Source organism: Canis aureus, chromosome 8 (assembly GCF_053574225.1).
Source record: "Canis aureus isolate CA01 chromosome 8, VMU_Caureus_v.1.0, whole genome shotgun sequence".
Classification (NCBI taxonomy): Eukaryota; Metazoa; Chordata; class Mammalia; order Carnivora; family Canidae; genus Canis; species Canis aureus.
The window spans coordinates 17,979,866-17,996,050 of record NC_135618.1 but is presented as its reverse complement, the minus strand read 5'-3'; the positions used below and the strand labels follow the sequence as shown (position 1 = coordinate 17,996,050).

Below are 16,185 nucleotides of genomic sequence, written 5' to 3'. Positions count from 1 at the left end.
GACAGTCTCTTCAATAAATGGTGCTGGGAAAATTGGACATCCACATGCAGAAGAATGAAACTAGACCACTCTCTTGCACCATACACAAAGATAAACTCAAAATGGATGAAAGATCTTAATGCGAGACAAGATTCCATCAAAATCCTAGAGAACACAGGTAACACCCTTTTTGAACTTGGCCACAGAAACTTCTTGCAAGATTCATCCATGAAGGCAAAAGAAACAAAAGCAAAAATGAACTATTGGGACTTCATCAAAATAAGAAGCTTTTGCAAAGCAAAAGATACCGTCAACAAAACTCAAAGACAACCTACAGAATAGGAGAAGATATTTGCAAATGACCTATCAGATAAAGGGCTAATATCAAAGATCTAAGAAGAACTTATTAAACTCAACAGCAAAGAAACAAACAATCCAATCATGAAATGGGCAAAAGACATGAACAGAAATCTCAAAGAGGAAGACATAGACATGGCCAACAAGCACATGAGGAAATGCTCCGCATCACTTGCCATCAGGGAAATACAAATCAAAACCACAATGAGATACCACCTCACACCAGTGAGAATGGGGAAAATTAACAAAGCAGGAAACCACAAATGTTGGAGACGATGTGGAGAAAGGGGAACCCTCCTGCACTGTTGGTGGGAATGTGAACTGGTGCAGCCACTCTGGAAAACTGTGTGGAGGTTCCTCAAAGAGTTAAAAATAGATCTGCCCTATGACCCAGCAATTGCACTGCTGGGGATTTACCCCAAAGATGCAGATGCAATGAAATGTCGGGACACCTGCACCCCGATGTTTATAGCAGCAATGTCCACAATAGCCAAGCTGTGGAAGGAGCCTCGTTGTCCATCGAAAGATGAATGGATAAAGAAGATGTGGTTTATGTATACAATGGAATATTACTCAGCCATTAGAAACGACAAATACCCACCATTTGCTTCGATGTGGTTGGAACTGGAGGGTATTATGCTGAGTGAAATAAGTCAATCAGAGAAGGACAAACATTATATGGTCTCGTTCATTTGGGGAATATAAAAAATAGTGAAAGGGAATAAAGTGGAAAGGAGAAAAAATGAGTGGGAAATATCAGAAAGGGAGACAGAACATGAAAGACTCTTAACTCTGGGAAACGAACTAGGAGTGGTGGAAAGGGAGGTGGGTGGGGGGGTTGGGGTGACTGGGTGACAGGCACTGAGGGGGGCAATTGACGGAATGAGCACTGGGTGTTATTCTGTATGTTGGCAAATTGAACACCAATAAAAAATAAATTTATTAAAAAAAAAAAGAATTGGGGAGAGGAGCCAACAAGAAAAGGAAAAAAAATCTCCAGTCATATCAGCTGATTTTCTAAAACGTAGCTTTATTATTCTTCTAGAGATATTGTTGATTTCCAAATATTTGACAACCATATCTTATCAATGAATCATTCAGAAACACTCTATTAATGCGCTCAGCAATGGGCCATACAATGGTGAAACTTAAGTAATAAGTACAGTTCCTTATCATCAAATAATCGTTACCAAGTATCTTCTGAATCTATAAAGTGTCCTGTGCTAGGGGCTAGGATTACATGTAGATAGATGATAAGGTCTTTGTTCTTCACAGTTCTAATTTTTAAAAATACAGTAAGAAGATGGATAGTAAGGCAGGGATCTTAAACATGGACTGCGCACAAACCAGTTTAATTGTGATAGAAGATTCATGTAGGAATTATAGAAGATGTGACTGGAAAGATAAACACTTTAATAAACATTTAAAACATTTTAAATATAATGGAGGATATTGACCAAAGGTTCCCAAGCTTTCTTATTTCACAGCACCCCAGTGTCTCAATTTTTTCACTGGGCTCCTAATCTAAAATATACCTAACATTTCTATTTCAAAGGATACTTCAACAAACTAGTAACTACTTACAAAAACAATACACATAACTTGAAAGAAAATAATCTTATTTCACTTGCAAAAAAACATGGTTACCTCCTAATGGGATGTTTGTACCTAATGAGCACAGTACAGCTTCTCAAACTCTGGAACTAGATTGGAAACTGCTACCTTCTTTTCTATTCCACATTGATTTTCACATGGTATTTATTATCAGAGCAATGCAAGAAAACCCAGGCATGTTAATAAATGACATCACTGAAAGGAATATAGCTCCACCTCATGCTGTACCTTGAGCTAGTATTTTGGTGACCAGAGGAAGTGAAAATACACTGTTTCCCTCAAAAAGTTAAAATATCCTGTTGTACTTTGTGAATTCATTCTGGCATCCTAGGATACAATTAGATTTAGAAACTCAATTTGGTAACTATAGGTTTAGACTGATTCTAATAGTGGCAACAGCATAGTTTAACCATAAATTTGTCCTTCAAGTTTTAATATAGAAGTCTGGCAAAATATAAAACTGATCAATGATACCCAAAGCTATTAAAATGTGACAGTACACTTTGCAATTCTGAAGAACAGTGTCACATCCTCAAAATATCAAATACCATCATTTTTAAGGAAAAGCCTTTGTTGACATTTCCATTGATAATTTAAGGATTTCTAGGGGTGAGAGAAGTCAGTGTAATGAAAATATTTCACATTCAAAATGGACCATAAAAACCTTTGTAGCTGATGGTCAAAGAAAATGGTGCAGTAGCAAAGTCCAAAGGCAGTTTCTCCACAGAAATATGGGAAACAAACAAAACAACCACAAAGTAGCAAAAACTGTTAGGTCAAGTGTATGAGACATTTGCAAAACAGTCAAAGGTTTACTGTAGCCAAGCAAATGCTTAATAAAAAAAGCAATGAGTACTCTAAATAGGAGAGCTCTGTGGTATTTTAACTTACCTTTGCCTCATCCTCCCCCTACCCAAATGGCTTGTTGATGGTCATCAATACAGCAGTCTACAGATAAAAATTCATGCTCAAGAAAAGTATGGTTATCTGCTTTGACCTAACTGAGGGCTCCCTTAAGGACTAACACAAAGGTATGTTTTTCTGTTTATTTGTATTTTGCCTATCTAGGAAATCTCTAAGGGCAGAGAAATAGCTAAGTGGAGAGCATTTAATAGCAAATGAACCAGACACTGCAGCCTGGGGAAAAAGATATGAATTGGGACAAACAATAAGATATCCCAGAGAGTCTTGGAAGAGAATACAGAGTAAGACATTTTGAAAAATAAGGACTTTGCAATGCTTCCACTGGGAAACTAGAAGGCTAGGAGAAACAGACATTCTCATAAAAGACTTGAGAAAGCCCTAAGCTCTCATATCTGGCTGATCTTCGAGTTCTGTGTGAGCAAAGGCATAGTTGACAATGCCTGACTGACCATTAAGGATATGCCCCAGCACACAAACACAGAGCCCAGCTGCAAAAGCAGGGCGATTTTTTTTCTTTTTGCCTGCATGCATTAAAAGAAATGTCTGACAAAACACTAGTAGACTACTAATTTAAGGGAGACTTCTGTGACCATACATGACAGTGAATACAATCTTTACAAAACAGCTTATAAAAGCCCCTAAACAACTATACTCCACACAAACAACAACAAAAAATTCTAGAAGGGGATTATCTTCCAGAGTTACACATTATAATATTCACAATATCCAGTTTTTCATAAAAAATTATGATGCAAGCCAGAAAATAAAGGAACATGGATGATTGACAAAAAAGGCAAAAATTAATAGAAACTGAGGAAGCCAAGTCATTGGATCTTCTAGACAAGGATTTTACATCAAGGACTATATATCAACTATCTTACATACAAAGACCTACAAAAAAAGCCCCAAAGCAAACAAACAAAAGAAAGGAAGGAGTATTGTATTTTGACAAATAGAGAATATTAAGGAATATACAGAATTACAAATAAGAATGAAATGAAATTCTAGAGTTGAAAAGTGTAATACTGAAATTTTAAAAATTCACTAGAAAAGGTCAGTAGTAGATTTGAGGAGGCAGAAAAATCAGCAAACACGAAGATGGGTCAATTAAAAGCACCCAGTCATAGGAACAGAGAGGGAAAAGAAACAAAAGAAAGTGAACACAATTCTATGTTACTGAAGTAGCTGAGTAATGAGGGGGATTGCACGAAGAGATCTATTGATAAAAATTACAGCTGACTTTTTATAATAGAAAAATAAAAGCCAGAAGAAAATGAAATCACATTTTAAAGAGCCAAAAGAAAAAAAAAATACAAATATCTATATCCACTAATAATATCCTTAAAACATGAAGTTCAAAAATATAGGAAAAAGTGAAAGAATGACACTCTAGCACACCTTCTTTAAAATACATGCTAACTGAAAATTTATAGGCTAAAAGGAAATAGAAAAAATCTTAAGTACAAGACGAAGAAAATACTCAAGGATGATGATTTTTAAGGCATATGTAGAACTAAAATATATTACGACAAGAATACAAAAAGGTAGAGTGGAAAGATTTGAAAATATATTTTTTAAGATTTTATTTATTTATTTATTCATGAGAATACACAGAGAGGAGAGAGAGAAGCAGAGACACAGGCAGAGGGAGAAGCAGGCTCCATGCAGGGAGCCCAATGTGGGACTCGATCCCGGGTCTCCAGGATCACACCCTGGGCTGTAGGTGGCGCTAAACCACTGAGCCACGGGGCTGCCCTGAAAATATTTCTTCATAAAATTCTTAAACTGATTTAGAGTTAAGAGTACATTGGGATCATAGACTGTAAATGAGTTCAATATGGATATCTGATTCTCTAAAGAAAGCAATAAACACACACACACATACAGGCCTAACTAAAAGACTGTTATGGGAGATGAAATGGAAAAACAGAGGGTTTATTTTATGAACTACAAAGGGCAGGAAAGATGCTATTCAAACATCAAGTAAATATATATTAAAAATAATACTTAAAGAGAAAAGAATAAAAATAATACTAAAAGAAAGTTTATAAAGGGCACATGAAAACTTTTGGGGGTTGTATCAAAAGTTACCAAATTGTACTCATCAAGAGTGGGCAATTTATGTATATAAAGCTGTTTAAAGGGCAGCCCCGGTGGCGCATTGGTTTAGCGCCGCCTGCAGCACGGGGTGTGATCCTGGAGACCCAGGATCGAGTCCCACATCGGGCTCCTTGCATGGAGCCTGCTTCTCCCTCTGCCTGTGTCTCTGCGCCTCTCTCTCTCTCTGTGTCTCTCATGAATAAATAAATAAAATCTTAAAAAAAAAAAAAAAAGCACGGCTTAAGTCACATTAAAAAAAAAAAAGCTGTTTAAAAACGGGAAAATATGGCAGGCTAACAACTTCAGATTTTCAGGACAGATAAAAAGAAGAGTCATCTATATAAAGAATATAAAATTTTCACTTTAAATAAAAAAAATAGGTTGAAAATGAAAGGATGGAAAAAATCCTAGGAAAAAATTTTGCTAGGTTACATTGAGCATGAGAAGAATAATGCGGCTCTACTAACATTAGACAAAGTAAACTGTGTGTCTGAATATTTTCAGAGATAAAATGGAATATTTATAATGATAGTGTAATTGATCAATATGATATAACAACACTAAATGGGTATGCTCCTAATTAAAAACAAAATAAAAAGCAGGAAGTAAAACAATGAAACTAAAGATAGTTTGTAACTGACTTAACCAATTTGATGCCTGGCTTGATAACTTTAAAGACCCTTATGAGAAGCTTCTTTTTGAACTCTACTAATGCCAGGCTCTTGGGCGAAATCCTGACAGTTCAAACCAGAGAGGCATGGTTCATGTTTGTGGATAGGTCTCATAGGAGCTTGCTGGTAGGAAGACTCTGACTTTTGATGCTTGACTTACTCTTGTAATTTCAGATACCCATGGAAGCTGTGTTTGCATTTACCTGTGTCTCTGGGCCCCTAAAATGTCTGTACATCACTAAACATTTGTGTTTTGTTTTTTTTTTTAAGATTTTATCTATTTATTCATGAGAGACACACAGAGAGAAAGAGAGAGAGAGAGAGAGAGAGAGGCAGAGACACAGGCAGAGGAGAAGCAGGCTCCATGGAGGGAACCTGATGTAGGACTCAATCCCGGGACTCCAAGACCATGCCCTGGGCCAAAGGCAGGCGCCAAACCGCTGAGCCACCCAGGGATCCCCCTAAACATTTGTTCTTAAAAAAAAAAAAAAGTGAACAGAGACAAAGTGACCTCTGGGATACCATGAAGAATATACATATACACATGCTATGGGAATTTCAGAATGAGAGAAGAGAGATAAAGTGGCAGAAAAAAATATGTAAAGAAATAATGTCTAAAAATGTCCCAAATATGATGAAAGACATGAATCTACACATTAAGAAGTCAAAGATTCAAAGTAGAGTAAACTTAAGAGATTACTATTTGAGATATACTATAATCAAAATGTGAAGAAAAAAAAAAGACAGAAATCTTACAAAACTGCAAGGGAGAGGCAAATCACCACTTCCAAGGGATTCTTAAAAAAAAAAATAAAAGCTGATTTTTCATCATAAAGTACAAAGGCCAGGACAGACTGGAATAACATTTGTAAACTAATAAAAGAAAAAAACTTGTCAACTAAGAATTCCACATATGGCAAAACTAACCTTCAAAAATAAAGGAGAAAATAAAAAAATTCCCAGGGAAACAAAAGTTAAGGGAGTTTGTCACTAGGATATCTGTCTAGAAGAAGTGCTAATGTAAGTCATTCAGACTGAAATGAAAAGACACTAAACAGTAACTTGAAATTGGAGAAAAAAATAACACAGGTAAATATAAAAGCCAATATTACTGTGTTTTTGGTTTATAACTCTTTGTGCCTTAAAAGATAGATGCATAAAATAGTTTTTTTTTTTTTTCATAAAATAGTTATAATGTAAGCTAATGGGCAACACAGTGTATAAACATGTAACCTGTGATACAACAACATAAAAACAGGGAGAAACAGCTATATAGGAGGGGAATTTTGCAGGTTATTGAAGTTAAAGTGGAAAAGACTTATAAATTCAGGCTATTAATCACTACGGTAACCACTAAGAACAGAACTAGAAAAGGAAACAAGGGAATCAAATTGTAAATTAGAAAAATTCAAACACAAAAGAAAGCATTATCAGAAGAATTCAGAAAAAAAGGATTAAGACCTGTAGAAAACAAATAACAAAATGGCAGAAATAAGCCTTTTTGTTGTATGTTAAAGAATTTGGCTGGTTTTTGTTACTGGCTCCTGGGAGTGAGCCTTTAAACCCTTGTCATTTCCCCAGTGATAGCAGTGTCTTTGTTATTTACGGTGGGTTCCTCAGGTATCAGATTGAGTTAATACTAACAAAGTGATTCATGGTGGGCCCCTAGACAGTTTCTGGATGGGGGCTGGCTATGTCAGAAAGACAACCATATGATTAGAGGGTTGGTGCCAATATTAGCTTGACCTCCTGACCTTCAGAGAGGGGTGGGGGACTAGAGTCTGATTTCAAACAAATGGTTGAATGATTCAACCAATCACTTCCACTTAATGAAGCCACAATAAAAACTGTGGATAATCACAGCTGAAGTGAGATTCTTAGTTGGTAACAGAAATTGATATCCTAAGAGAACGATACTGCTGAGGACCAGGAAGCTTCACATTTGGGACCCCCCAGATCTCTCCTTATGTGTCTTTTATAATTTGTGTTTATAATAAATAATAAAACTGTAATTGTAAAAACAAAAAACAAAACTGTAATTGTAAGCAGAGCTTTCTTGAGTTCCATGAATGAGTTCTATAAAATTACTGAGCCTGAGGTGGTAGCGGAACCCCTGAATTTGTAGTCAATTTGTCAGAAGTGTGGATCATTGGGGAAACTCCAAGTTTACAACTTGTGTCAGAAAGAAGGGCAGTCTGTGGGGACTGTGCCATTAACACGTGAAATTTGACCCAACTCTAGGGAGTCAGCATCAGAACTGCACTGCCACATAGGTAATTACCTTAAAATATATATGTATTACACTGTTTAAGTAAAAGGAACTGATTTAAAAAAAACATGATTACAGGCTGTCTAAAAGGATTCATTTTAGAATGTCTTTAGATCCAAAGACATCGATTAAAAGTGAAAGGATGGAGAAAGACATTCAGTGCAAATAATAACAAGGAAAAGAAAGCTGGGGTGGCTATACTAATATCAGACAAAATAGACTTTCAATCCAAAACTGTTACAGAAGACAAAGAAGGACATTACATATTGATGAATGAGTCAATCCATCAAGAAGATATAAAAAACTTACAAACGTGCATTTAACAACAGAGCCCAAAAATACATGGAGCAAACATTTACATAATTAAAAGGAGAAATAGGCACATAAATAATTGGAGATTTCACTACCCCACTTTGAATAACAGACCTACTAGAATGGCATAATAAAAAAAAAAAAGGAAAATAACAAGTGTTGGTAAGTATATGCGCTCTTGGGAATATAAAATGATAATGCGGCCACTGTGGCAAACAGTTTGACCATTCCTCAAAAATATAAACACAGAATTACCACATGACCTCCTAATTATACTCCTAGGTATATACTCCAAATAAATGAAAATAGATGTTCAAACAAAAACACAAATGTTTATAACAACATGATCCGCAAGTCAAAAAGGTGGAAACAACCCAATACCATCCATTGGTAAATGGATAAAGAAAACTTAGTATATATCCACATACAATGGAATATTATTTACCATAAAAAGAAATGAAATACTGATATATACTACAAGAACAAACCTTGAGAAAAGTACACTAAGTGAAAGAAGCCACAGAAGGCCACAAATTATACAATTCTATTTATAGGAAATATCTAAAACAGACAAATGTACACAGACAGAAAATTAATAGTGGTTACCAGAGACTGGGAGAATGGGGAATAGTAACTACTCAATGGAAATGGGGTTTCCTTTTATGATGATGAAAATGTTCTGGAACTACATAGTGGCGATGTTTATACAACACTGTAAATAAATAAATACATACATACATACTTCTGAATTATGTATTTTTAAATGGTTAAGATAATAAATTTTGTTATGTGTATCTTATCACAATATTTTAAAAATCTGTGCATACTTTCTTATTCATTTATTAAAACAGGACCAGATGTACACAATAAAGAGATGCACCAAAAATAATTAGGAGATGTATGCAACTTACCTGTTAGGGCTGCTGGTTTGGATAGTGTGCTATACTGGTTTTGTGTCGAAATCATACTTTGACGTGGACTTAGTGTTGGTGATGCAACAAGTGAAAGCTCCTCAATAATAATACTGCTTTTGGGATGATTCTTGGGAAGTTCATTTAATCTTTGCTCTAATGAATACTTTAAAAGGTCCAACTTCTGACTTGATTCATTAAATCTTGCTTGGGCCTTGAATAGGGAAAAGACAATTGTCATTTAAAATAATTACATTCTTTGAATAATGTATTTATTAAGTTAAAATATTTAAAATTACTTCTGAAAGTGCTTTCCTGTCTGTTACTTTTCCTGAGCCAAGTAATTTCATTACATTCTTTGCACCTTCTGCTACTGCAAACTCTATCCTAAAATGATGCCTTAATTCTTCCATTCGAAGTTCAAGAGGACTTATGACAGGTTTTGCTAGAGGGGGAAAAAAAAAAAAAGGCAATTGAACCATTTATTTGGTATTCTCATGTGTAGTGATTAGTGATTAAAACTCATGAAAAGGAAATGATTTCTTACAACTTAAGAGAAAGTTCATTATTAAGAAGTCAATAAACATTGAAGTAATACTTAGACACAATGTTGAAATAAAAAGCCTTCCATTTCAGCCATCAAAACTCAAGACAAAACCATAATGCCTCCACCTCTTTAATTTTGAACCAGTGCTTCTTTCCTACATAAAATTTACATGCCCAGAATAATAAGAATGACAATTTATCTCTATTCCATCACCATTATCAAAAGCCAATTCATTGGTCTGGACTGCCTGAAGAATCTGCATTCGTATCACTTCTATTTTTGTCTTGCTGTCCTGGAGCAGTTGCTGAGCTGTGCCATGGAGTTTCCGATCCTATTAAAATAAGTTTGAAATGGTAAGCAGATGAAAAGAAAAAAAATAAAACATTTTCAATAGCTTCTAAATAAGGTCAAATGATTGGCAGCAAGTGAAAAATAGAGTTAGTAGAACACTAAGTAAATACATTTATTTTAAAAAGCCACCAAACTGATAGGGCTATAAATGAGAAAAACAACTCAGTAAGACAATTTGAGAAAAAGCAAGTGAGTCTTATTACTATTTTTAAAAACTCCAAATTCACATTTATAATTTTCTCTTTTTTGCTTTATACAAAATATAAAGAATTTTCCTGTACCACGGTCAATAATCTCATACTCAGAAGCATTGTATGTAACAGATAGATGCCTCAGTGACTAAGCCTAAACATTTTGAAAATCTCTTCCTCTTCTATAACATTACAGTTAAAAAAAATTACAGTTAAATTCTTATAGTTTCACATATGTAGGCAAATTTTTAAAATAACTAATCATAGCTGGTATCTGTGTTCCCTTAAATCTGATAAAGGAAACAAGAAACAGCATTTGTCAACATTAGTGACATAATGAGAAAAGTCTCTCTTGAAATTCTTGAATGTCAAAAAATAAGACCTTCTCAATAAAGCAAGGGAGGAAATTATGGTGAATAAACTTGTTATTTTTTAAAACTTCAAGAAAGGTGAATTACATGAAATAACACTACTACCATATCTCAGTTTAGTTCCAGTAACAATGAACATTACTGATGGAGAGGCATGAAAACTTACCATTTTTGGAATTGTAGTCAGCTAAATAATGATCCACCCAAAGATGTCCAAGATGGCAAAGGGAAACTAAGACAGCAGATGGAATTAAGGTTGTTAACCACCCAACCTTAAAATACACAGATCATTTCCTGGATTATCCAGGTGGGCCCAAAGTAATCACAAGCCTCCTTAAATGTGGAAGAGAAAGGCAGAAGAGGAGGGCAGAGCAATATGAGAAGAACTGGACCCACCGTTGTTGGCTTCAAAGACCAAGAAGAAAAGAGCCATAAGCTAAGAAATGTTGGCAGCCTTTACGTGCTAGTAAGATCAAGGAAACAAATTCTCCACTACATCCCCCAGAAGGGAATGAAGCCCTTCCAATGCCTGACTTTAGCCTCAGTGAGATCCATGAGACTTCTCAATTACAAAATTGTAAAATAATAAAGTTATGTTGCTCTATCTAAGCCATGAAATTTATGATAATTTCTTGCAGCAGCCATAGAAAACTAATACAGCAATTTTTTTTCCAAAAATTTTGTATGCAATAAATAACAAGTTAATACCATCTCCTGCTTAGTTATATTAGTTGTCAAAGTCTAGTAGGCTTCAATCCACAAAAAAACAAATGATAAACAAAACTATGCATCAAGTTAGGAAGCACTTATTCACGAAAAAGGCCAATTTTTGCTTATTATTTATGCACCTCTACTTTTATCACTAAGGTAATCAGTACTGATTTGGAAATAAAATAGGATATAATCAACCTATACTCTCTGAAGACTAGAAGCTAGTCTTCAGCATCAGATGTGCAGACCATTTCAATAAAAACACACAGTATATTATGGCACTGTATAAATGAAGAAGATGACACAGTATAAATGAATGAAGATATGAGGGGAGAAAGATAATACTGCCATTATATAAGGAAAAGAAAAGTGAGCTGATATGTTTTATGATAAATACCAAATTAGGTTGGCTAAAATACAGTGGAAGAAAAAGCAGTTTGCATATTTATGATTTTTTCTTCCATTTCTTTCCTGCTCTGAAGGCCAGTCAATTCAATAAAGATCTTCTAGTCAGATTTCATTCTTTATTAAATATTCAGATTTTACACTGAAGGAGTTGGGCCATATAGTTTACTATAAGTCTCTTAAATATCAATTTACACCATGAAGTAAACACATATACTGTATTTGTTAATTATGGTTTACCATTAAAAATACTTGCTTGAGTTTGGTGTTTGGCTATGACTAATTATATATATGCTTTTGAGAATATACCTATTCACCTTCCAAATTTAAAATGAAAATATTTTTCTTACTTTAATCCCTCCTTTCCAGTATTAGGTACATCAGACAAACTGAAGATTTGAAAGTTTTTCTGTTTCTTTGAAATCTCATCAGAGTAAGAGAAAAGGGATCCCTGGGTGGCGCAGTGGTTTGGTGCCTGCCTTTGGCCCAGGGCGCGATCCTGGAGACCCGGGATTGAATCCCACGTCAGGCTCCCGGTGCATGGGGCCTGCTTCTCCCTCTGCCTATGTCTCTGCCTCTCTCTCTCTCTCTCTGCGTGTGACTATCATAAATTAAAAAAAAAAAAAAAAGAGTAAGAGAAAAACTTTTAGTATTCCAAAGCTCCTAATTTAATGAGGTAAATATGTTTCACAATCAGATAGACTGGGGTCCAAATCTTACTGTCTTTTTAAACTAGGGTTAGTTATCTAACCTGCAAGATTTGGGTTTCTTGCAGAAATTATGTAATGGGGAAACCCCTCTAAAACACGGAGCTTTTGTAAGCATTAGATAAAACTGAAATTCTATTGCTTAGCACATAATTGGCATTAAAATGTTCTGTTTCAGATTAATAAAGATGATTATCTTATTTCAATGAAGTCCTAATATAAATGTATAAATATCAAGCAAACTATATAATACCATGCTTTTCAATTAAGCCACTCCTTTTACAGTTTTACCACCATGTGAGAAGACAGTAGTTCTGTCATGTACTTCTTTGGAAATGCTTTCTTAACTATTTCAGTTCAACATGCAAAGAAGAGCAATAGTTCATTTTAAAAGTAATCAACTTTTTCCAAACTTCTGAGAGATCTGCACAGATGTCAAAGTATGATGAAGGCTTTTAAATGTGACACTGGACATTACCAATCACAGGTGATTTACAGTTACTACTTGTCAGTCTTATGCTTTCCAGCATTCAATAAATTTTTATGGTCAGTTTTATGCTTCTATGAATTCAATGGATTTTTTACTGAGCACCTAATATATTCAAAGCAAGAGACAAGGAAGGTCCAAAGTATATGAATTGGTTTATGAATTACAGAAATATTTGCTTTCATGTTAAGGCTTTGGAAAGATTTTTATGTATAATAGGTTGAATCATGAAAATGCCAATACCTGAACAATTCTGAACTACAAAGATAGCAATTTCATATAGTTCTATTGGTAATTAGCATTCTACAATGCCTGAGTTATATTTTGAATGTACATTTTTAAATTATAAGTTAAAACATTTATAATATATTCCATTATATAATATTTTGTTTTATAAAAAGTAATTGTTATTATTTTCTAAGTCATAGTGGGACCATTCTAACAAATAAACTACATCACACATGGATTTCTGAAATAAATAAGCCAATCATTATCTTCATTTTTCCATCACATATTTATGGCTTACTTTGGATGTATTTAATGTGGTTACATCCAGTGAAAATACAAAGATCAGTCAGGATTTATCTTTTAAAAGCTATAATTTGGTTGAACAGACACAAATAATTATTGTATGTATCAGAATGTTTAAAGCACCCAAGAAAATTCAAAGGAAGATGGGATGGATAAATTTTAGCTAAGGGAAACCAGAAAGGTTTTATGGGATATTAATACAGATGAGGAGAGTGAGACTGGGATAGATGGTCAGATATTTCCAATTGAAGAAAAGGTCTGAAAAGACTTGGATGCATTTAAAGAGGTTAACAAGAACCCCATATTTTAATAAATACCTTGGGTTTGTCATCTTAATACATCAATGGAAAACATCTCTTTGACAGGTCTTTTTTTTTAAGATATTTATTTATTCATTTATTCATTAATTCATTCATAAGAGATAGATAGAGAGACAGAGAGAGAGAGAGAGAGAGAGAGAGAGATAGGCAGAGACATAGAGGGAGAAGCAGGCTCCCTGAGGGGAGCCTGACGCAGGACTCAATCCCAGGACCCTGGGATCATGACCAGAGTCAAAGGCTCAACCACTGAGCCATCCAGGTGCCCCTCTTTGAAATGTCTTATCAAGCCCTCAGATTATTCTGAAAACCCATTGTGCTACTTAGAGCCATAAAATTTACATTCTAATATTGATAAAGATGATAAAGAAATTGTGGAAATTATAATTTCAGGTATTAGTAATGCAATGAAAGAGATAAGGAGAGACGGGGCTGCTATTTTATACAGGGTAGCAGTAAAGAGCTTGCTGGAGTGTTAGCACCTAGCAGAAACTGTAATGAAGTGAGAGAAAAAGCCCCATGAAAGAACTTGAAAGAAGAGACATCTAGGCAGAGACACAGTAAATACAAAGCCTCTGGAGGTAAGAGTGTGCTTGATATGTTCAAAAGATAGCAAAGAAGATGATATCGCTAGAGTATAATGAGAGAGAATGAAAGCGTTTTTTAAAGGATAAAATCAGAAAGTAGACAGAGTAAATCATGTATGAACTTGCAGAGCCACAATAAGGACTCTGAATTCTGTTCTAAGCATGCCAGAAAGCCAACTGAAGGTTCTGAAACAAGAGTGTGAAAATATGACTTGGCTTTTAGAAGGACACCTCTGGCTACCATGTGTGCTGGGGTAGTAGTTTTGTCATAGAGAATTCAATAACCAGAGTCCTGAAGATGATTTTTACCACCAAACTGAACTCACTATCCCTGTCCCTACATTTGCTCCCCATTGGAAATTACCTATCCTTGTGAAGGGCACCAGCATTGACCAATCTGCCTACATACTCGATCTAAGAATCATCTTTGACTCTGCCTTCTTTCTCATAACCAGACACCACATACTTATTCTACCTAAATAGCTTGACTCTGTCTTCTTTGCTTTCACTGCTATTACAAGGGGAATGAACTCCTACAAAAGCCTACTTAAACTTGCTGCCTAAATACTTGACCCTTCTCTAATTAATTCTTCAAGTCTGAGAAAGATGATTGTGAACTTTCTAAATTTCATATATGATTATGTATTTACTCTGCTAAAAAGTCTTTTGGTAGCTCCATGTATCTTATAAGATAGAATATTAACTGCTTAATTTTGTCCAAAGTACTTTATAATCTGGTTTGTCTTTCAATTATGCTACACCTCTCACTATAAGTCACTCACTTAAAGCTTTACTGGTGGAGAATAGGGGGCAGGAGGAGAGTCTTTTTGGAATAATCTGGAAGCCTTTCCCAAAATAAATGTACTTTCTTCTGGAGATTGAGATTCATTTACCCCTGAGGGCACGGCCTTCCACTGAAGATGCCTGTGACTGTTAAGTCTATCTACCTACCTCAGATACGTTGGGTAAGAAAGAAGTTCAGAGTTCCTCCTATAGCCATAGAGAAGCACTTCCATTTCTTAGACTAAGGCGTGCTCTTCAATAGTTCATTACTCTGTATCACTGGGTTTACCCATATCATCTTCCCTAGAAAGTAATTACCTTTTAAATTCCAAACCATTCTTCAAATCTCATATTAAGACTTTAATAATTTCTAATGGAAGTTAAGTGATTCTTATTCACTGATTCTAAAGTAACATAAACATACCACTATTATATAATGTAATTATTTACATGTACCTTTTTTGGATAGTGAAGTTTTTGAAGCAGGGTAATTATCTGTTAAGTACCTACTTTGTTATAAGGCATTAATTTTATTACATTTATACTCCAGGGCCCAGCAAAATAGCTAACAAACTGTTAAGTCCTTAACAAATAAATTAATATTCCACATAACTTCAGAGTTTACAATGTTCCCTAATCTCATAGAGATAGACTTTGACCCTCTGAGAGGTTTAAAAATGAGAAATGAAAACAAGACCAAATCTACACAGAAATAACTAGCAGGTCTACCTTGGGGCCTTTAGCATCTGGACCTCCACCTGACCCCTTCTCAAGTTAATAAATCTCCTAATTAAAAATAAAAGGCTATTAGAGTGCCTGGGTGGCACAGTCAGTTGAGCATTCAAACTCTCCATTTCAGCTCAGGTTGTGATTTTAGGGTTGTGTGACTGAGCTCTGCATCAGGCTTCACACTCAACTTGAAGTCTGCTAAAAGTTTCTCTCTCCTCCCTCTATCCCCACACCCACCTCTCTCAAATAATTAAATACATAAGTCGTAAAAAAAAAAGGCTATTGGAAAATTATCTCTTGTTTTAGTAGAATGCTCATAGTTCTGTTCATT

General features: G+C 34.9%; 1 protein-coding gene across 2 annotated transcripts in view; it reads right to left on the bottom strand.

The window, feature by feature from the left end:
• The window catches only part of PKN2 (protein kinase N2), a 130,134-nt gene that overhangs the window by 45,613 nt on the left and 68,336 nt on the right, over positions 1-16,185 (bottom strand). For both annotated transcript variants that reach the window (XM_077905326.1, XM_077905324.1), the window contains exons 4-6: positions 9,898-10,015; positions 9,437-9,582; positions 9,138-9,351 (exon numbers count right to left, since the gene is read on the bottom strand). In XM_077905326.1, coding sequence (XP_077761452.1) covers positions 9,138-9,351; positions 9,437-9,582; positions 9,898-10,015 — 478 coding nt within the window. The remainder of the gene's footprint in view (positions 1-9,137; positions 9,352-9,436; positions 9,583-9,897; positions 10,016-16,185) is intronic.